Here is a 23,833-nt window from a genome sequence, read left to right as displayed (position 1 = left end):
ACTCTAATTAAAAGATAATTGCACAAATTACTCATTGAATAATTAATGTTTAACTATCTAGTTAATTAGGTGTGTGCAACCCTACCATAAAATGTAGTCTTAACCAATCAAATTTTGACACATCATCGATCTCAAATTGATTATACTTATAACCAATTAAAATCAATTGTTCATAATCACATATAGTCGGACTTAATTTGTGATAGTGCATCTCAGCCATTAAAATTTGATTTGATGATAACTTTCAATCTAATGGCCCGATTAAGGCTCATAACCAGTCGATTTGATTGTTACAATATCAAGATCATATTGGTGAAATGAGATTAAGGATCTAATGACCAGAATCAAGATGCATATTTTCAAGGTGAAATTGCCTTTTTACCCTCCATGTAAGGTTAAATACGGGTTGCAAAATAGGGTGTCAATAAAATGCCCCTCATTGGCAGAGCTTGAAAAGCGAATGTCAATGTATGAAAGAGACGCCTAACTTTGCAATCAGTATTTAACTGTGGTGAATGTATGATGCATATAGATAAAAATGCAGACGGTCATGTTCTGGATCAAAATGTGGACCAAATCTCGAGGGAGATTGCCTACGTACCTCTTAGTGGGAGGATCAGGTCTAAATGAAGTTCATGCATGAAGACTTTTTTTTTTTTGGAAAAAAAATGAGTACAAGACATGCTTACCAGTGGTCTGATAGATTTGAAGTTTTGGACGTGCTTCCCAGAGGTCCGTGGATTTGAAATTTGGACGTGCTTCCCAAAGGTCCGATGGAATTGAATTTTGGACGTGCTTCCTAGAGGTCCGATGGTTTGATTTTGGACGTGCTTCCTAGAGGTACATTGAAATTGAATTCGGATGTGCGTCCCAAAGGTCCATTGAAATTGAATTTTGGACGTGCTTCCTAGAGTCCGATGGTTTGAAGTTTGGACGTGCTTCCCAGAGGTCCAATGAATTGAAGTTTGGATGTGCTTCCCAGAGGCCCGATGGATTGAAGTTTGGACGTGCTTCTCAAAGGTCCGATGGATTGAAGTTTGGACGTGCTTCCTAGAGGTTCGACGGATTTGAAGTTTGGACGTGCTTCCTAGTGGTCCGATAGATTGGAAGTTTGGACGTGCTTCCCAGAGGTCCAAGGATTTGAATTTTGGATGTGCTTCCCAAAGGTCCGATGGTCTGAAATTTGGACGTGCTTCCCAGAGGTCCGATGGAATTGGAAGGTATTATTCATAGCGATGTGTGTGGGCCTTTTACCGTAGTATCTACAAAATATATACTTTCAATTAGTAATAGAGTTATTCATTGAAAATAACTGGACATACCAGGCCAATGCCCCTAGTTTGGGACATCTTGCATGCTTTGATGAATGTTGACTGCGGATAGCTAACTTGATGTTGTGACCATTGGAGAATATGGAAGGAGATCGCAATCTGCCATTTGTTCTGGAGATCTTTTATTTGAAGCTATGCTCAAGAGATTTATCCTTTGAAGCTTTGACTCTGGAGATTTTTCCATTAAAGTTTTCAAAATTTTTAATGAAGATTTGTTCATTGAAGATTTTGCCTATGAAGATTTATTCATTGGAGATTTTTCCTTGAAAAATTGATATTTTTTTTTTAAAGAGTTATCTTGAAGATTTATCCTTTAAACATTTGAAAAAAAATTTAAAAAAAGATTTATTCATGGAGATTTTTCCTTGAAGATTCATTCTGGAGATTTTTCCATTGCAATTTTGAAAAACTTTAATGAAGATTTGTTCATAGGAGATTTTTCCTTGAAAAATAGTTTTGGAGATTTTTCCTTTGATGATTTGAAAATTTTTTATGAAGATTTATTCATTGGAGATTTTTCCTTTTGAAGATTGTTTTGGAGATTTTTCCTTTGAAAAATGAAGATTTTTCCTTTTGAAGATTTGTTCGTGGAGATTTTTCCTTGAAGATTTATTCTGGAGATTTTTCCTTTTGAAAATGGTTTTGGAGATTTTTCCTTTGAAAAATGGAGATTTTTCCTTTTGAAGATTTGTTCGTGGAGATTTTTCCTTGAAGATTTATTCTGGAGATTGAACTTTTGAAAATTTTTTAATGAAGATTTGTTCATGGAGATTTTTCCTTTTGAAAATGGTTTTGGAGATTTTTCCTTTTGAAATATGGAGATTTTTCCTTGAAGATTTATTCTGGAGATTTTTCCATTGAATTTTTGAAATTTTTAAGAAGATTTGTTCATGGAGATTTTTCCTTGAAGATTCATTTTGGAGATTTTTCCATTGAATTTTTGAAATTTTTTTAAGAAGATTTGTTCATGGAGATTTTTCCTTTGGAATATGGTTTTGGAGATTTTTCCTTTTGAAGATTTGTTCATGGAGATTTTTCCTTGAAGATTTATTCTGGAGATTGAACTTTTGAAAAAAAATTTAATGAAGATTTGTTCATGGAGATTTTTCCTTTGAAAATGGAGAATTTTATTTTTATTTTTATTTATTTATTTATTTTTATGATCACAAGGTGAAGAAGATGAAGATAGACTATAAATGATGAAGATTTATTCATGAGGCAAGAATGATGATGATTTAAAAAAAAAAAAAAACTAGACTTTGAATGAGAATAACTTTGGCTGGAAGTTGATGCGGATTGCTGGATAAATCCTTGCTTAGTTCTTGTAAAAAGATCATTTAAATTAGCAATGAATTTTTTATTTGAAATGAATTGGAAGTACTTACCCAATGCCCCTAGTTTGGGGCATAATCCATGCTTAGATTGAAGCTGAATTCATTTGATGTTGTGACCATTGGGGAACATGAAAGAAGATCATGGTCCGCCATCCTTGGTACTTACAAAAAGGCTTTCTTTCTCTAGCTTGTTAGAAACCAATTATCGTGAAAACTTGCACACAATATAAATAGGCTAACGCACCAAGTTTAAACATGCTTAATGCAAACAAATGGACTTAACCTAACATGCACTCAAACAATTTTGTCACATTGTTTTGACTTTGTTCTCCAAGGTTGTTTGGGTGAATAGGACCGAGCCTCTGCAAGGCTGCCTACATACCTTTATCATAGAGGATTAGGTCAAGACGTAGTTCAATAGAATTGGATTTTGAAAAAGAATGATTTTTTTTTTTTTTTTGGAAATGAGATTTCACTTCTCTTTTCTTTTTTTTTTTGAAAAAAAATTTCATTTTTTTTTTTTTTGGAACAAAAGGTGATCCTTTGAACAACCATTTTGGTAAATCAAAGTGTTTAAGAATCAAACAAATCTCTTTGATTAGGAAGGATCAAGATCATTAAACTCATGCAATCAAATTTGCTTCATCCTTTTGAACATCATCAGATTAAGTCTCCAAAGGCAATCAAGAAATGAAATGTGATAATATTTATGAATCACATTGTTAGGTGCAAACAAGGAGAGTTCTCCAAGTTTAGAAGTTCTTTTGAGTCTTTTTGAGGATTTGAGAATTTGAGAAATTTTTTCTCGGACATGTCATCTTGTGGGGTTTGACAATTTTAAGCATTTTTCCTTTTTAATTCAAGAGAAAATATTATTAGAGTTTAAGATGCGCCTACAATTAGCAAGACTTCAAGGAGGTCTTATTCATGGGTTGTAATGTAGGCTGGGATTTGGGTTATGAAATGAAAGATATAAAAGGCTCAAAATTCCCTATGATGTTTCCCCCAAGTATGCATTACTCAAAATCAACTATTGGAGGAGTTTTCCCATTCTTCTTTGTCATCTTCTCACTAGTCTTCATTGGTCACTTGTATCAACATTTGTTTTTATGCTCATTCATCTTGAATCATACCTCTAGACTTTTATCTTGTAAAATCCTTTTCTTTTTAGATTACATCTTCAAGTTTCCAATTTGCAAGGATTTTACCCTTTTTTTTTTCTTTGGCTCTAACTTTTGCCTAGGCCGCCCTTTTGGGTTTTCAGTCTAGTGGGCTTTCTTTTCTTTTCTTTCCTTTTTGGCCCTAACTTTTGCCTAGACCGCCCTTTTGGGCTTTTAGCCTAGCGGGCTTCTTTTCTTTTCTTTTTTTTTTTTTTTTTTTTTTGGTCTTTCATCTCTTGATTGAATAAACTTTTGGGGACCTTTTGCCCTCCTTATATTTCTCAGCTTAATGATTTTTGGTCATTTTGATGCACTCTCTAGACTTCTTTCTTGCCTCAATGCACTTGCACCTTTATGTGCTTGATGAATCTTTTCCTTTTTTGATGAACTTTCTTTTGGATGAACCTTCTACTCTTCTTGGCATGACGAATTTTAGGTTCTTCAAACTTGATGCACATTTTGTTTTCTCTCACATTGATGGAATTTCATTTCTCTTTCCTTGATTGAGTCCAAACTCCTTTTATTTTGTTGATATCTTATATTTAGCTTAATGAATTCTCTACTTGTCTTTCATTTCTTCTAGGAGAGCTTTATCAATTAGCTTCAAAACTACAAGGTCGACTCCTCCTCAACATGAGATTTAAGCATGCATACTTTGAATTTTCCCACCCTAGGTTTAGATTTTAGTGGGTTCATGCAAAAAAGAGGCTAAGTGTTTAAAAGCTCAAATGGGCTAGCAATGAATAATGATCATTTTAGGTGTTAAGGTATAATCTTCTTTTACCAAAGACAGCCTCCTATCCCTAGTAATGCTTGCTTGCAGGCACAGTGACTTGAGCTCTTTTAATAAATTCATCTTAAAAGAAAAAGTATGAATGCTCTATTGGAGACACAAAAGTTTTCAGAAATTTGGAATGAATGCATGAGCTTTTTGAATTTTCTAATGGATAGATTTTCTTTGATTGCCTTGTAAGACCATTTCTTCTTTTATTCAAAGTAATTTAGCAAAAGTGTTTACACGGATCAAATGAAATTAATCCTTTCTCAGTACATGTTGATTGTTCAAGCCTTTAAACATCACAATTTATAAAAAGTTTTGTCCAAGGGATCCTCCTGTACCATTTTGAAAAGAAGACTTCAAGAAATCTTTGAAAGAAAAAAAATGGGCCTTTTTGAAAAAGTCACTAGAAAGTCCAATGCCCATAGTTCAAAGAATATATATATTTTAATGACTTAAGGGCTCAATGCCCCTAGAAAATTTTTCTCTTTTTTTTGGAAAGATTTGGAAATCTTGAATTTTTTTTTTTGAATTTTTTTTTAATATTTTGTTTTGTTTTTTTTAATATATATACACAAACAAAGCTCATTAAATGCTACATGAAATTTTTGAATTAAAAAAAAAAACATAGAAACATAGAATAAACAAACAAACTTTAAGCTTAACCATGATGTTGCAAACCAAATGTGAAGTGAGGCAAAGTTGGGCCACTTGCTTCTTCTTGGTCCATTTAGGATGCTTGAGGCTTGGTGTGCTTGAACCTTGATTATGATGAAATGGCTTGGGCTTGCTCTTGGAAGGCTTGAACCATATGATCATTTGGTATTTGCTTGAAATGGCTTGACCTTACACTTGGAAGGCATGTATCTTGTGAACTTTTGGCCCTTGATGTTGATCATGCAAATACACCTTTGATGGGCTCAAGTATTGGGCTTAGAATGATTGAAGAAACAATTTTCGGTTTCCATACCAAGTAGAGTTCAATCATTGGCCTTTGGGCTTGAGTTCATTCATAGCATACAAGGTTCAAACAATTATAATGGGCTCAAGCGTTGGACTTGGGCTCATCATGGTTCAAACAACGGTCAAACACGTGCATAATGCAATGCAATTTACATGGACCAACCTAAATGTTGGTTCTATGGGTCATTACAACATGGGTAGAAGGTAAGTTAAAGGTCCCCATAAGCTAGGACGTCGTACCTCCCAACTTGTGATGCCAGGAGCGCCGCGTTGGTCCGAACGGTACAGTTTGTCCTTATGAACCACCATGGCATAACCATGATGATCCTTATCGCGGTGGGTGGTAGATTCATCGCTGGGTATGTGAGTCTCAGGAAGACCACAATCCACGGCTAATACTACTGGGTTTCCGGGCTAGCACACAAATAAAATAAATTTCATTCAAGCAAATGATGCATGACATGCAAAATAATGACATATTAGACATATTATATACAAAAAAGCAATAAACAAACAATGACATGGTTGGCCACCATAATTTAATTGAAGCTTAGCCCTCAATATCCCCAGCGGAGTCGCCACTATGAGAGACCGCGCTCCCGGCCCATTTTTTAGGGATGTTGGGCCAAACCCATGTGAATGGGTGGAGTCGTGTTATTGCCTCTCAAAATGGAGGTTCAACTAATTATATTTTTCCCTTTAGATTAAGGGTTTTACAATGAAGTCGCCACTTATTTAATTATTGAAAAAATAAGAAAATCATAATTGAAAATTTTCTCATTTTATTAATTTGAAATTGAATTTACATTGATCCTAGGAAAATTACATGGCTTTGGTCCTAGATACAATCTAAGATAAAGTACATTGCTTTGTTTCCTAGTTACAATCTAGAAATTGAAAATTACATGGATAAGAATTTGATCTACTAACCTTTGATCTAAGCTCGGAGGCTATGTTACAAGGTGGGAAGGTGTTAGGCACCCACCTTGCCCGATGAAACCGGTCTTCTAGACTATGATGGCCAATATTCATATCACATCATCCAATATGTCAATCAATTTACATGTTGAATTTAATGTGTGTGCATGTGATAAACCCTAATTCAATTTATTAAGCATTGCATTTGGATTGAAAAATAAATTCTAGTGAATGTATGTGGATGGTGATAACCTAGATTCAAGGATTTGAAAGAATTATTAAACAAACATGTTTTTCATATTTTTTTATGTGAATTTAAGATTAAATCTAGTGATATGCATGAACATGTGATGAACAACTAAGAACATGTGAAGAACACATAAGAATAATTAAGAACATTCAAACATATTCAAGGGAATTATTATGCTTTAATCTTAAATTCTCATCATGGCAACATAAACAAACAGTTAGAGAAGAGGATTATACCTTCATGCAAGATCCATATGATGGAGGAGGGGACTCTTGATGGAAGTCCTAAGGGTGGAGGAAAAGAAGAGTTAGAAGAGGAAGAGTGAGTCTCACTCAATACCTTGAGTCTCAGGAAGACCAAAATATGACAAAACTACTCAACTTCCTAGAACTCAAGAGAGGAAAAGAGAGGGTTTTTGTGTCCCTTGGAATGAAGGAGGGGGGGTTTATATAGTAGTGATGGAGGAAATATGAATGGAAGGCTATTTAATGAGGGTTGACAAAGAATCATGAACCTAGACCTCATTTTAGCCTTTAGGGAAATCTGGTGCATTAAATGTGGAGATTGATGAGAGTGAAGAGCAAGCAAAGTTCGGTTTTCCCGTAGCTGCTGTAATAGCTTGTAGAGTCAATTTCGAAAAATCATATCTGCCTTAATTCTGATCGGAATTGTCTCATTTTTGTGCTCAAATTGAAGCCCCGGATATCTAGTTTCTGAGAAAATTAATCTCATTCACAGATTCAAAATATTCTGAGAGATATCGATGAAATGGTGAGCAAAGGTCATTTGTTAGAAAATGGTTTCAGCACAATTAACATTAATAGGTCCCAAATTAGCTCCCAATTAACATTAAATGGCTCCAATCACTCCCATTTCAGACTTAATTGGTTCCAAATTTACTCTAATTAAAAGATAATTGCACAAATTACTCATTGAATAATTAATATTTAACTATCTAGTTAATTAGGTGTGTGCAACCCTACCATAAAATGCAGTCCTAACCAATCAAATTTTAACACATCATCGATCTCAAATTGATTATACTTATAACCAATTGAAATCAATTGTTCATATTCACATATAGTCGGACTTAATTTGTGATAGTGCATCTCAGCCATTAAAACTTGATTTGATGATAACTTTCAATCTGATGGTCCGATTAGGGCTTATGACCAGTCGATTTGATTGTTACAATATCAAGATCATATTGGTGAAATGAGATTAAGGATCTAATGACCAGAATCAAGATGCATATTTCCAAGGTGAAATTACCCTTTTACCCTCCATGTGAGGTTAAATACAGGTTGCAAAATAGGGTGTCAACATCAACAAATTTCTAACAATGATGAGTGATAGGGTTTTTAAAGAGTTACGTTCTCATTACCAGATCCCAGACCATATCCCAATTCGTCTCCTAAGGGAAAACGAAAGGTGCTATTCGGGGAGGACCGCGGACGTCAGCATGTATGATGCCATGTTTGCTGCGGGGCTTAGACTACCACTGCCGGATTTGCACCATCAGCTGGCTAATTTTTTGGGTCTATCCATTAGCTAGACTGCTTCGAATGCCTGGAGGATCTTTATAAGTACTGAGATCTTATGGGGTCGTCTGAGCGAAGGAAACCTTCAGCTTTCCCTGGACGAGTTCTTTTACTGCTACAGACCTCAGCACATCATGTCTTCTAAGGGGACCTATCATTTTACCGCCCGGGAGAAGGGTTTGAAACTAGTGTATGATATGTCAGACTCTAACAGAAACTAGAAAAGTAGATATTTCTTTGTCAAGGGGACGGATTGGGTGTGTCGCCAGGAAGAATGGGAGACGATGCCCCGTGGTTATTTTGACAACACTTGGGCTTTTGTCAGGGATTCAGGTTAATTCTGCCTACTCTTCTTCCTTTGTTTTTTCTAATGCTTCTAACACCGTTTATTCCCTTATTTTCAACTAGTACTCGTCCTCACATAACTGACGAGCAAGAGGAATTCATTCATTGGGTTCTTGATATTCCTCTTGAGCAACGAAAGTGTAGGGACTTAATCACCTCTGACACTCTTCATTTGTACTGCGGGGGCCTAGAGCCGATGCTGAAGCTCGCAGATTGGACGAATACTGCCGTCGTCGTAAGTAGATTTTCTATCATTCTCATCAATTTTGTTCTTACTATCTACTTTCATAATGCATGTCAGTTGTCTTTTGCAGAAATGGATGCAGCTAAGCAAAGGGTGAGGGCGGCTGCTGCCCATAAAAAAGAAGAAGACAGAAAGGCTAAGGGAAAAGAGGGGATGTCCTCGTCAGTCCCCAAGGCCGTCTCTAAAGGTTCGGCCAAAAGGAAGACTGACGGGGAGAATGACCGTCTGCCTAAAAAGGTAGCCGTCATTCCTAGGGATGCGCACTCCAAGAAGTCACCTCCCAAGCCAGGTCCTAGTGCAGGTAAGGGGATGATGACTTCAACTGGTCCCGTTATTGAGGGACCCCGTTGCCTTCTTACTCACAAGGACTACGCTGTCGAGGAAGTGAAGACCCTTATAAAGCCGACGGATGTGGATCCTTGTGCTGAGCTGGGCACAGAGGAGCTAGGGGAGTCAACTCTTTTTGACCTTACTCGGGTAAGCTCACTTCCCTGGTTGATTTTATCATGTCTTTTTCTGTTGTTTGTTTGTTTTTATTTTTTATTTTATTTTTTATTTATTACTGACGACTATACCTTTCTTCAGGCCTTGGTGTGTGTTAAGGCATTTCAGGATCGGTGTGTCACCAAGAAGGGGGTCGTCACCAGGGTCAGGAAGCATAATTCCAACTTATTGGACTAGCAAAAGTAGTATAAGGAGGCCGTCCATACTCTGAACGCTGAGTTGGAGGCGACGAGGGAGAAGTTCGAAGGGGTAAGTAGTTGGAACAAGGAGCTAGAGGAAGAGCTGATGACCTTACACAAACAGGTGAAGAAGGCTGGTGCTGACGCCGTTCAAGAATTCAAAGCGTCACAATCATACATCGATTCTTGTGTTGACTATTATGGCACTGGGTTTGATGATTGCCTCAAGCAAGTCGCGTCAGCCTTCCCAGAGTTAGACCTATCCGGGATCACTATGGAAGAGTCCGTGCCAACAACACCTACTGGCGATACTGTCGCTGATGAAGGTGACAACCCTAAGATGATAGTGTCGTTTTGGCTCAACCTGCTGCAACTCCTCTTGCTCAGAATATAGAAGACGGGATTTTCACTGATGCCCTTGCTGCTTAGTCCTATCCTTATTCTATTTAATTTGTGGACAATGTATTTAAGTGCCCTTTTTGTTTTTTGGGCTTTTATTTGTAAACGATTTACTCTTATTTGTGGTACTTTGTACCCGTTGCTTTCATCTGTTGATATATTGTGTGTTGAATGCCCAAAATGAATTCGTCGATCTATAGTCCCTACTATCTTTGCAAACTCGTTCACTTCATGGATTAGTGATGGACTTGTCCTTTTTAAGGGTATGATGAGCCCGTCAATTTATAGGCTCGTCCATCGGGCAATCAACTTATATTCTTTATAATTTTGAGGTCGTCTATCTTATCTATTGAGTTTGATAAACTTGTCGATTTCATGAGCTTAGCTATGGACTTTGATTTATTTTGCTAACTTTATAATCTTATCCACTCTTATGAACTTGCCATTCTTTGTAATTTCGTCAACTTTATAGCTTTGTCTACTTGACGAACTTGTTGGCTTTGTAGTCTTGTCCATGTTTAGGACTTGACGAACTCGTCGTTTTTATGATCTCGTTCGTTTGAAGAGACCGTCAGCTTTATGGCCTCTCGTCCATTTTACGGATTATATTTTTCATCCCTTTGGGACAAGTTTATGTCACGTGGATTTGGATAATGAAATCGTCCACTTCTATTGATTTGTCCATATTTGGACTTGGTTCTTGCTCATACAAGGGATTTTAACAATGCTTCATCCTCTTGGGATGAGTCCGTCCACCTTATGGACTTAGAGTCATCCACTTTTTGTGGACTTAAGGTCGTCCACTTTAAGGACTTAAAAACTTGTCAATTTCATGGACTTCACTGCCCCCTACTCCATGATCTCATCAGCTTAAACTGACAGATTTATGGAGTTTAAGTCCATTTTATTTGGACAATTCCAACTCGTCTCTTTAGTAGACTTGTTCATCTCGTTAACTTTTATCCTAAACCGTCGTCTTGTAATATTAGTCATATCCTTTGGTGGACGAACTCGTCAGCTTTATAGGCTCGTCCGTTTTGGGGACTTGGCACAATCGTCCATTTCGTGGGTATTACTAACTGACTCGTCCAATCTGTAGACTTAAAGATAAACTCGTCCACTTTGTGGACTTTATAATTTTTCATTCTCTTAGGATGAGGTCGTCCACTTCGGACTTATCAATGTCGTCCACTTTATGGATTTAATAGGGTCGTCCACCTTGTGGACTTAATAAGGTCGTCCACCTTATGGACTTGGAGTCATCCACTTTTTGTGAACTTAAAGTCGTCCACTTCTTGTGAACTAAAAGTCGCCCACTTCTTGTGGACTAAAAGTCGTCCACTTGTTGTGAACTAAAAACTTGTAAATAGAAACTCCAACCATTTTTGAATAAACTTCTCTTATTGCCATGCATTCGTAGAGAAAGTAGTTCTTAAAAAGAAAAAGTCCTGCCCTTTGGGTTTTAAAAAAGGTATTGTAGCAAAAATTAAAGTAAATGATAAAACTGAGGAGTATAACTAAATTTAACTACGGTGAACTGTAAATAAAAGGGGGGGTTGTTCTTTATGTTGTCATCTCTACTGGTAGTACTTCCGTAAGTGCTCGGTGTTCCATGGATGTGGCAGCTTCCATCCGTCTAACGTCTCCAGGTGGTAAGTGCCTTTTCTCTGCCATGATGTGATTCGGTAAAGTCCTTCCCAATTGGGGCCGAGCTTCCCTTGGGTAGGGTCTTTAGCAGCGCCCATGACTTTCCTTAGAATGAGATCTCCAACCCGGAAGTCTCTGTGTTGAACCCGGGAGTTGTAATACTTAGCCATTCGGTCTTGGTACCGTGCGAGCCTTTGTTCTGTTGTTGCCCTGATTTCGTCTACTAGATTAAGCTGTAGTCGTATGGCCACATCGTTCTTACTCTCGTCATGATTGTGTACCCTGTAGCTCGTGAGTCCAACTTTGGCCGGGATGACTGCTTCGCTCCCGTATGTTAGCCGGAATGGTGTCTCTCCTATGGGCATTCTCACCGTTGTCTCGTATGCCCATAGTATGCTTGGCAACTCTTCAGGCCATATACCCTTTGCCCCCTCGAGCCGAGTCTTGATAATCTTAAGCAAGGATCGGTTCATGACTTCTACCTGTCCCTTAGCTCGAGGGTGGGTAGGGGAGGAGTAGTGGTTTCTTATCCCTAACTACGAGCAAAAGTCCCGGAAGGAGTCGTTGTTAAATTGCTTCCCGTTGTCTGAGATTAAGACTCTAGGAATCCCAAACCTACATACGATGCATCTCCAGACGAAATTACGTATGTTCTTCTCCATAATGTTGGCCAAGGCTTCAACTTCCACCCACTTTGTAAAGTAGTCAATGCCCATTACCAAGAACTTCAGTTGTCGCACTGCTGTAGGGAATGGTCCCATGATGTCTAGTCCCCACTGAGCAAACGGCCATGGGGCCGTCATCAGGGTCAACTCTTCAGTTGGTTGTCTAATGATATTGCTGAACCTTTGGCACTTGTCGTAGGTCTTGACATAAGCCTCAGCGTCCTTCTGCATGGTGGGCCAATAGTACCTTGCTCGCACTAGCTTGTGCACTAATGATCTTGACCCTGAATGGTTTTTACAAACTCCCTCGTGTACCTCTCTCATGACGTAGTCTGCCTCTTCAGCACTCAAGCACCTCAGATATGGATGGGAGAAGCCTCTTTTGTACAAGACATCTTTTATCAAGATAAACTGCGCTGCCTGGACCTTCAGCTTTCTCGCGGCCTCCCTCCCGTCTGGCAAGACGCCATTCTTCAAATACGAAGCTATCGATGTGGTCTAGTTTCTTTTAGTACCTATCTCCTGCACGTCGTCGGAATCTATTAGTAGGGAAAGCTTAACAAAAGAGAGTACATTATCAAGGGTGATCATATTTTTTGCTGAAGCGGCTTTAGCAAGGCGGTTGGCTTGCTTATTCTCTCCTCTGGGGATTTGGATGATCTTGGCCTTTAGTTCATCTACTCTTTTTATTACTTGATCTAGATACCTCTTCATCCTTTCGCCCTTACACTCATAGTCCCCATTCACTTAATTAGTAATGACTTGAGAGTCACAGTAAATGACTATGCTCGTGGCTCCTGCTGCTTTGGCAAGATCGAGTCCTGCTACTAGTGCTTTGTATTCCGTTTCATTGTTGGTGGTGGGGAAGTCGAGACAAACCATACATTCAACCGTGTCCCCTTCGGGTGACAGTAGTACGACGCTAACTCCCTCGGCCTGTCTGTTGGATGATCCGTCCGTATGTATGCTCCATAAAGGAGACTCTTCTGCCCCTTTGTCCTCGTCGCTGGTAAATTCTGCTATGAAGTCCGCGACGATCTGTCCTTTGATGGCAGTTCGCGGGTGGTACTAGATGTCAAACTCGCTCAACTCTATGGCCCATAGCGCCAATCGACCAGCAGCTTTAGGGTTGCTCATCACCCGCCACAAGGGCTTGTCGGTCAGGACAATCACCGTGTGGGCTTGAAAGTACGGTTTGAGCTTGTGGGCTGCCGTAACCAATACGAAGGCGAGTTTTTCCATGGGCGGGTATCTTTCTTCGACATTGCGAAGCGCCTGGCTGGTGTAATACACGAGCTTCTGCACTCTTTCCTCTTCTCTAACCAGGGCGGCGCTGATGGCGACAAGGGAGATGGCCAGGTAGAGGAAAAGCTCTTCACCTGGCCGCGAGGGACTTAGCAACAGCGGGGAAGATAGATATGATTTTAATTCCTCGAATGCTTGCTGACACTCTGCAGTCCACTCGAAAGATTTCTTTAGCGTGCAAAAGAAGGGTAAACATTTATCCGTAGCCCTTGACACGAATCAATTCAGCGTGGCTATTTTGCCGTTGAGGCTTTGTACTTCCTTTACATTTCTTGGGGGCGCCATCTCCATTATGGCTCGGATCTTGTTCGGGTTGGCCTCAATGCCCTTTTGAGACACCATGAATTCTAGGAATTTTCTTGCCGTCACTCCGAAGGTGCACTTTCTTGGATTGAGCTTCATGTTGTAAGAGCGAAGGGTGTTGAATGTTTCCCTGAGGTCTTCCAAGTGATCTTCCTCCCTTCGGCTTTTTACTAGCCTATCATCAACGTAGACTTGGACATTCCTCCCGATTTTCTATGCAAACATCTTGTTCATAAGCCTCTGATATGTCGCGCTTGCGTTTTTTAGGCCGAATGGCATCACTTTATAACAGAAGAGGCCTTGGCTTGTCACGAACGAAGTTTTCTCCTAATTATCTTTGTACATTCGGATTTGGTTGTAACCTGAGAAAGCATCCATAAAGCTTAACAGCTGATGTTGAGCCGTAAAGTCTACTAGAACGTCGACCCGCGGGAGGGGATAGCTATCTTTGGGGCATGCTTTGTTTAGGTTGGTGAAGTCCACACACATCCTCCACTTTCCGCTAGCTTTCTTAACCATCACTACGTTTGCCAGCCAGTTGGGGTAGTAAACCTCCCTAATGAAGCTTGCCTCCAGTAGTTTGCTGACCTCTTCCGCTATGGCCTGATCTCGCTTCGGGGCGAACACCCGCTTCTTCTGTCAGATGGGTGGAAAGGAGGGCAACACATTCAGCCTATGTACCATGATTGAAGGGTCTATCCCTAGCATGTCTTTGTGGCTCCAAGCGAATACATCCTGATTAATCCTGAGAAAAGTTGTGAGCGCTTGGCGGATTGCAGGATTAGCGAGGGTTCCAATTTTGGTCGTTCGGTCAAGATTGGAGTCGTCAAGAAGTATCTCTTCAAGCTTCTCTATGAGCTCCGTCGCCATCCGATGTTCTTCTATGTTCATGGCTTGGAGGTGGTCATCCATTTCCATCATGGCCACGTAGTATTCGCGTGCGGCTACCTGATTTCTGCATAGCTCTCCCACTCCATAGTCGGTAGGGAACTTAATCATTAGATGGTAGGTTGAGGTTACAACCTTCCACGAATTGAGGGTGGGTCGTCCGAGGATAGCATTGTAGGCAGAAGAGCGGTCGACCACTAGGAATGTTACGTCCTTGGTGATTTGCTGAGGGTAGTCACCTACCATTACAGATAATGTGACCACGCCAAAGGGGAACACCCTTGTTCCTCCAAAACCAACGAGCGTGGCGTTCGTCGGAATCAATCGTTCTTTGTCAATCCTCATCTGTTGGAATGCCGGGTAGTATAGGATATCTGTCGAGCTGCCATTGTTGACTAACACCTGGTGCATATTGTAGTCTCCTACTTGTATGCTGACAACAAGAACATCGTTGTGCGGGTGGTGAAGACGTCGTGCATCTTCTTTCGAGAACCTGACAATGGGGCCTTCTCTCTGTGCTATTTTTGGTATGGAGCCCGTCAGAGCTTCTGGACCATCCTAAGGTAAGTTTTGCGAGCCTTTTTGGATGACCCAGTATTCGCTGTTCCCCCTACGATCATCCTTATGTCCCCTGTGGAGGGTCTAGGATGTTTATTATCCCGTTGGGGGTGCTGCTTTTGAGGGGGTGGATCTGCTCTCTCCTTGCTGACGAACTTCTGCAATTTCCCTTGTTTAATAAGGGCCTCAATCTACTGCTTTAAGTCGTAGCAATCGGCTATGTAATGATCGTGATCACGGTGGAAACGGCAATATTTGTCTCTAGATCGCTTGTTAGGGTCTCCCTTCAGCTTTCTGGGGAATTTCAGAGCCCCCTCATCCTTGATTTGCATTAGGACTTGATCTATCGGGACGGTCAATGGAGTGAAGCTTGTGAACCTTCCTCCTAGGGGCTTAGAGTGCCTTTTATCCCTTCGGTCTCCTGTTCTTGCCTTCTTCCGCCCTTGGTCCTGTCGTGTGTCTTCTTGTCTCTCCCTCTTCTTGGGCTTTTTCTCCCAAGCCAGCAGCGCGTCTTCAGCATTCATGTACTTGGTGGCCCTGTAGAGTACTTCTGACATGGTCTTTGGGTCGTTCTTGTACAAGGAGAATAAAAACTTACCCTTCCGCAATCCATTCGTGAAGGCTGCTACAAGTATTTTTTCGTCGGCTTCATCGATTGAGAGTGCTTCCTTATTGAAGTAGGTTATGTAAGATCTCAGTGTCTCGTTCTCTTGTTGCTTGATGCTCATCAAGCACGTCGTGGACTTCTTATACCTATGTCCCCCGATGAAGTGTGCGATAAACTGAGTGCTTAGCTCCTTGAAAGTGCTAATGGAGTTAGGCGTCAGTCGGCTGAACCACACCCTTACAGGGCCCTTCAGCGTTGTAGGGAAGGCCCTACACATGATTTCATCTGCTACTCCCTAAAGGTGCATCAAGGTCTTGAAGGTCTCTAGGTGATCTAGAGGGTCCTTGACTCCGTTGTAGCTATTTATCTGCGGCATGCGAAACTTATGCGGTAAGGGGAAGGAATTGATGGAGGCGGTGAACAGTGAGTCAGTTTGGTTAACAAGATCGTCAAGATCGTTGGACACTTGTCCGTTAAGGGCGTTCATCATAACCTCCATCTGTTCCTTTATTGCTTGCATCTCCGCGACAATATGTGGTGGAGCCATATCCGTGAGGGATGGGAGGCTCATATTTTGCTGCTCCAGTTTGCTTGGGGCATTGCTACCTTCCGGTCCCTCTAGGTCTCGTCGCTTGGCGCTGGTACCTTTTTGGTCTTCTTCCTGGGTGTCATGTCCCACATTCCTTTGGCGTAACTGTTCTTCCAAATCGTGGTTTTGCTTAGTGAGGCATTCCACGGCCGCGGCAAAGGTCTGCACTTGTCTCTCAAGGGCCGTCGCGCATGGTTCGTCTCCCTGAACGTTTTTGGTGGTCGACATTGATCGAGTAAGTACCATGCAACTCTTTGTCTGGGAAGCGTTTGCTATGACTTACAAATCTACTATGAAGTCGATTCCCATAGATGGCGCCAACTGATGATGCCGAAAAAATCACCAGTGAGCCACACAGTCCTTACACACTCGAAACGACACCTGCACAACAAAAAGAGAAGACCTCGCAGAGAGCACCAGTGTGGTGCTGGCCAAATACCCTCTGAAGGTCAAGTTAGAACTTCTCACAACTCTAAAGTGCTAGAGCGGGGTCAATTATGCGTATCTTGGTTTGCGAGGGTATTAGTGCTTTTATAGTAGTAGGGGGTTAACATCTCTTCCTTGGTTTAGAAGTCTTTTCCTTATAGGAGTCTCTTTGGGCGTATTTGGTGGAATCCTTTCCTTATAGGAATCCCTTTGAGTAGCACCAAACGTGGAGGGTAAGACATTTTCTTATATATGCAATCGTGGGTAGCAAGCAAACCGCTATCAGGACCGTCAGCTAATCCCACTCCCTTCAGCTTTATAGGTGTCAGCTTATTGATGGCGTCAGCCTTTTGGTACGACCTGTCGACTCCCTTCCCTACCCTTATCAGATCTCCTCTTGTTGACAACTACCAATGGAGCTAACGGTTTTACCTGTAACCGTCAGCTTATGCCTGCTTCTGCCTTAATATGAATAAGCACTATTTTTATCCATATCAACATTCAACATCCCAATTTTTATTTTTCTATTCTACTCATTAAAATAATATATATTACCCACTAAAATAATATAATATATTCCAATACAACTCTCCCTCTCTCTTCTCCCCCATCTCTCTTCCACTTTATCAATTAAAATATATTATAATTTGCAATTCTGGCATTTTATAAGTTTGTTGCCAACACCTTTTTGTGCCTTGATCGAACTTTACCCCTACATTTCCCATTTGCAATTGCCAATGGGACTGCTCTTAGTGCTGTATCAAAGTGAATAGATATTTATGTGTTTGATGATAGCTTTAATTATATATAATAATTTTATTATTATGTAATATATTATTATATATAAGAATAGTGTGGCTAAGTTTACATAAGAATAATATGAGCGCAAATTACATATTATCTAGGTGTCGTTTGATCAAAATTTAAGTTGTCTACTTGTAATTCAAAATTTGACATTAAGGGTCCATTTGGGATCTGCTTATTTTGCTGAAACTAAAATTTTTTTGCTAAAACTAAAAGTACTGTAGATAAAAGTAAAAATTAGTTGAAATAATACAGTGGACTTATGAAGAGTAATAAAAAGTGCAGTGGGACCCATGAATAGTAGCAAAAATAAGCTGAATAATAAAATAAGCTGACTTTTTAAGTTGAGCCAAATGCACACTAAGTGTCTGTTTGGAATCCGCTTATTTTGCTGAAATTGAAAACTTTTTACTGAAAGTACTATAGATAAAGGTAAAAAATAGTTGAAATAGTACATGAGAACCCATGAATAGTACCAAAAAGTGCAGTAGTGCCTATAAATAGTGGCAAAAATAAGTTGAATAGTAAAATAAGCTGGCTTTTTAAGCTGAAGCTAAACGCATACTTTATCTACCTGAGATTTGACCAAAATTTAAGTTGCATACCTGTGATTTGAAATCTCATAATTTTGGATTCTTTTTTATCTTATTTAATATTATATTTTTATGTTTTTGTGCTTTTGGAAGTGAGAGACATAAAAGTATAGCAAAATTACATATTTAGCCTTATTTTTAACAGATGTGGGTTACGGAACTCTAATGCTCTATTTGTTTTGATGGGAAACCTTCTGTAAAGATAGTTTTCTGTGTTTTCTAGTGTTTAGTAGTATTAAAAAAAAAAAGTCAAAGGAGAACTATCTTTGGTTAACAGAAAAAGTATGACTTATTTTTAAAGATTGTTTTCCATTAATATTTTTTAGAAAACAATTCTATCTCACAGCAAGCTAAATAAGGGAAGTTAAAAGATTGTTTTTCAACTCATTTAAGGTAATTATCAAACATAGGAAAATGAAATAATTTTACGGAAAATACTTTTTAGAAAATGACTCATTTTCTAGAAAATATTTTTGCCTAAACAAACAGATTGTAACTAAGCTAACCTCAGATGGGTAAAGTGTTAAATTTCAAACTACAGGTACGCAACTTAAATTTCAACATAACTACAGATGGGTAAGTTGTAATTTGCCCTAATATATAATAAGATATATGGGTTTAACTTGTTGCACACAAACTGTTTTACACAGTTTTACACATTTGGATAATTATGCGAACGTGATTTGTAATTGATGTATATTTTAAGAGAAAAAATATTCACAACTCGGAAACTACTACTCAGTATTTTGTTCTAAATGTTGAACCCCCTAAAAGGCTCAAAGATGTGAACTTCAACAAATAAGTATTGCTTTCTTAGAATGAGATTCTAGAAAGACCACCAATATGAGAGTATTATTTTACTCAATTCAATGATATCTATCGAGTGATCTCAAAACTAGGCCATATAAAAATAAAATACAAGATTAACGAATGAGTTTTTAAGTGATTGTTGATAGGCCTGTCCAGACCCATCCGAGACCCGACCCACCCGGAGGATCCGATCGGCGACCGATCCGAAACCGACCTACCCGACCATTCCGGCGGTTGGCGGCGGGTCTCGGCCTCCAGAACCCGAAAACGACGGGTCGGCTAGCGGGTTTTCTCTCCAAAACCCGAAGAAACCCGACCGAACCGAGATCTCAGCATTTCCCGGCGAAGTTATTTACATCTAGCGAGATCTCAGCCATTTCCGGCGAGATCTCAGCTAGATCCATGGAATCTTCACTAGATTTGGCGAGATCTCGCCGAATCTAATGAGATTTCGACTAATTCAAAGAAAATCCGGCGAAAATATCACCAAAATTTCACCGATTTCGCCGTTAAATCGCCGGATTTTGGCCGATTTTCAGATCTCCAACTCCGACCGAACCGACCGCCGTCCGTTGAAGATCTGATCCACCCGATCCGATCAACCATGCCGGTCAGCGGCGGGTTAAATTTCTCACCAACCGATCTGGTCGGGTTGGTTCCAAGTTGGGCACAAACCCGACCCGTGGACAGGCCTAATTGTTGAACTATATTAAGTTTTTATTTTACAAAATAAAGTACTTGTTTTGCGTCATAATTTTTTTTTATTTTTATTACTTGAGAATTTGGTTATTTTTAGTTTGGGCCTTGGAAAAATTTCCAGACTCTGCCACTATTTAAAGCCAAATCTGAAATCTCTCCTCCTCCTCTAGGATAGCTATCACTTATAAAAATAAATAAATAAAAAGCAAAAGATCGCATTACATGTCCCAGTTTTCATGGCTTTTGAATGGACTTTTATGGTGTGTTGTATTAAAACTCAGTTTCCTCTTCCCTGTTCATGTGCTTGTTTCTAAAATAAAATAAAAAAAAAAAGAAAAAAAGAAAAACACATCCCAAAAGGAAGAAACAACTAATCTAAAATATAAAAAGTCACATTTGTATATTCCAAGCTAGTCCAACCATTAACCGAGTTTTAGGCAATCGCCTAAGGTCCAAGCTCCAGAAATTTTAAAAAATAAAGATATATTAATTAAATTCAAAATATTAACTAATAAAACTTATATTTTTTATAATTTTTTTTTAAAAAAAATGAAAGTTAATGCTAGAAATACTATAAATTTTGACACGTCACAAATCATAGAAAATTAATTTTGACACTCATCTACATATACTATAAAATCCACATTTATAAGTTTAGAGTTGGCTCAACCATTAACTGAGTTTTAGGCAATCACCTAAGGTCCAAGCTCCCAATTCCCAAATTTTAAAAAGTAAAGATATGTTAATTAAATTCAAAATATTAACTAATAAAAATTATATTTTTTATAAAATATTTAAAAAATTAAAGCTAATGCTAGAAATACTATAAATTTTTACTTGTCACAAATCACAAAAAATTAATTTTGACACTTATCTATCATATTATAAGATCAAAGCATCTGACTTTTTGTTCTATTATATGCTTAATCAATCACAACATACTACACATCCTTTTTTTCTTTCCACATAAACTACCTAAATTTTAAAGTACACAGAGAGAGAGAAGACATATTACAATCAACAAGAAGAGCAAACCAAAACTAAATAAGTAAAATTTTTCTAAAGGTTATATCGTAATTCTCTTACAGATTTAACCAAGTAGGCGATAAGTTGGCATGGTAGACAAGTGCTTGGCTTTCCACATTGCTTGCCCAAACTTCTCACTCATGTCTAAGTCATTAGGCAATATGTCAAGGGGGAGCACCCAGTGAAAGTAATGCAATAATTAAGATAGAACATATTTGACAGTGGTAAGGCCTAACTTATTCCAGGGCACCCTCTACGACCAGATCCAAATGGGATGAGTTGAAAATCATGTCCCCTAAAGTATATATTATTATTCATAAGCCTTTCAAGGTAAAATTCTTCCACATTATTTGACCATGCACCAGGATCTTGTCTAATAGCCCAAAAATTTACTATTAGTCTAGATTTCTTGGATACGTAATATCCATTGATCTCAGTGTCCTTCATAGATTCATGTGGGACTAGTCATTGTGCAACAAGATGTAGTCTTAAGCTTTCCTTCACTACCACATCCAAGTATGTTAAAGTTTCTATATCTGTCTCCTCCACCATTTTTTTCATTCCATCTATACCTTCTAGCTCTTCTTGTACACATTTCATTACTTGTGGATGCCTCAAGAGTTAGGGAAAGGTCCACTTAATTGCAGTGGCTAAAGTACATATGCACCTAAAATCATGTCTATTATGATAGCCTTGATATTTGTTCAATTTATTATGTATACATGTTCACCCAAAATTTCATATATTATCAAATCCATAATTGTTCACCATATACACTATGGTTTTTTTATGTTATTTTTTTATGGGAAGATAGAAACACTGCATACACCAAGTTGGTAGTAGATCCAGATCCTCTCCATTTCTATTTGAAATTGAGAGTGTCCAGTTAAGGGTTAGGATCTACCTAAAAACAATCAAAGGCCTAGAACATTCCACCTCATTTAAAAGCTTTAACCTAACCAAATAGCAAATTCAAATTTTGTAACCACAATTAACTCTTGTCCAAAACCCAAAAAAGCCACCCCAGGTTCCCAACAAGGCAGCAACCATATCCTCAGGTTTAGATCCTTTCAATCTCAACCCCGAGTGCCCATCAGCCACCAACAACCAAAGTGATCAAACACTGATTTGTTTAGTTTCTTTCAGTATTGTATCAAAAATTTAGAGCAAGCCAAATTAGTGTTTGATACAATACTGAAAGAAACTAGACAAATTAGTGTTTGATCACTTCGGTTGTTGGTGGCTGATGGGCACTCGGGGTTGAGATTGAAAGGATCTGAACCTGAGAATATGGTTTCTACCTTATTGGGAACATGGGGTGGCTTTTTTGGGTTTTGGACAAGAGTTAACTCTTGTTACAAAATTTGAATTTGCTATTTGGTTAAGTTAAAGCTTTTAAATGAGATGGAATGTTCTAGGCCTTTAATTGTTTTTAGGCAGATCCTAACCCTTAAATGGACACTCTCCATTTCAAATAGAAATGGAGAGGATCCGGATCCATTGGCAACATGGTGTTCTAGAAAGGTTGGAAAAGCAACCAAACACGTTTTTCAAAAACAATAACAAAATATAAGTAATAATTTATTATATATATATATATATATATGGTTCAAGTTACACCTAGTGTAATTCTAAAAAGTAACACACCTGGTGTAATTCTAAAGAGTTACACATTTTTTAAACCATTGGATTTAAGTAGAACCAACGGTAAAAAAAAGACCCTCGTTAATACTAATATTTTGATTAGGATCTCATTAATTATGCCTTATTTATTATACTTTATATCTATCTCTAAACCCAAAAAAAATGTTATATTTGAACTCTTTCTCTACATTTCTCTCTCTATCTCTAACACTTATAACACTTTGTTATGATGCTGGCATTTATAACTTTGTTAATCATCTTTAACACGTTAATGGGCGGGCTCTTGTTAAACTATGTCACATCTCTTCTGTATTCATTAATATAACAAAGGCAAGTCACAGCTCAAGTTAAAAATCCCCCCATAAACATGCACAAAGAATTGAAGGGATTGTAAAATCAAAATTTCAGATAAACATTGAAGAGAAATTACCTTATACAATCTCAAAAATGGTAAAGTTCTCTCAAATCAGCATTTCAATAAACTCTATATGCTATATGCTTAAGCTGCATAAAAGTTGTCCTAGGAAGAAAAGATGCTAGACACTTAACCATTAACTAGCTAAGCAGTCCCAGAATCATTTGAACAATGAAAGAGGCAGGAGAAATTGATTCAATGAATGGCACATCAAATCCAAGAAAAATTTTATGTCCCATCAGAAATGTAGTTGCATAGTATGAAAAATGAGAACACTGTGAAGGCCGGCCAAGTAAGAATGAGCAAAAAAGTAAGTGTTGATGCATTTTAATATTAATTATTAATAAATTGTTAAATTCTTATCAAGTTATGTCACATTGTGGCTTCGTCACATAAAATGAGCCCTAATACATTTTCTTCCATCTGTTTCATTCTCAACACCACGGTCTCCTAGGCCCAAGTTTAAGTTGTTTAACCAATAACTTAGCTCTCAAAGTACCAACAGCAGAAAATAAAAAGGCTAGATCTTGAGTCTTAAGACTTTAGCCTTATGCTAAAAAGTTGGCCCATGAAGGAGAATGGATAGATTATCCCAAAGCAGAATATCCAAGATTTAGTTGTCAAATTACTTCAGTATGTCTTGTTGCTAAACTCAATTCCAAAAGTGATGTTCGTACAAAAAAAATCTTTCACCCTGCATAAATATATTGGGTTACTAATCCAGATGGTACTCTCCACACACGTATGGACACCTCTTGGATATCCTCTTACCATGCTTTCACAATGATAGAATCCCTTAATAAAGGAACCTTATCCAAAATAGTACCAATTAATTCAGAAGTTTGTAGACAACAGTGGCCACATAAAGATCATTGAAAAATGCCTAATCTACTTAATCCTCTTATTGG

The 23,833-nt window shown here is 38.5% G+C and overlaps 1 protein-coding gene across 1 annotated transcript; it reads right to left on the bottom strand.

Moving 5' to 3' along the window:
- Positions 1-15,503: 15,503 nt before the first annotated feature.
- Positions 15,504-16,196, bottom strand: LOC126704085 (uncharacterized). The gene is made up of 2 exons (XM_050403118.1): positions 15,911-16,196; positions 15,504-15,823 (listed from the first exon to the last, which is right to left on the bottom strand). The coding sequence occupies exons 1-2, from the start codon at positions 16,194-16,196 to the stop codon at positions 15,504-15,506; spliced, it is 606 nt and encodes a 201-aa protein (XP_050259075.1).
- Between the last annotated feature and the right edge of the window lie 7,637 nt (positions 16,197-23,833).

This window comes from Quercus robur, chromosome 10, assembly GCF_932294415.1.
Source record: "Quercus robur chromosome 10, dhQueRobu3.1, whole genome shotgun sequence".
In the NCBI taxonomy this organism is placed as follows: Eukaryota; Viridiplantae; Streptophyta; class Magnoliopsida; order Fagales; family Fagaceae; genus Quercus; species Quercus robur.
This window is presented reverse-complemented; position numbering and strand designations above follow the sequence as displayed.

Bases quoted from the DNA above. Each gene is read 5' to 3' on its own strand.
- LOC126704085 (XM_050403118.1), bottom strand. From the start codon at position 16,196: ATGTGTAGGGCCTTCCCTACAACGCTGAAGGGCCCTGTAAGGGTGTGG. The intron at 15,824-15,910 runs GTAAGTTTTTAT...TGAATGCTGAAG, and splicing joins CACGAATGGATTGCGGAAGG to ACGCGCTGCTGGCTTGGGAG.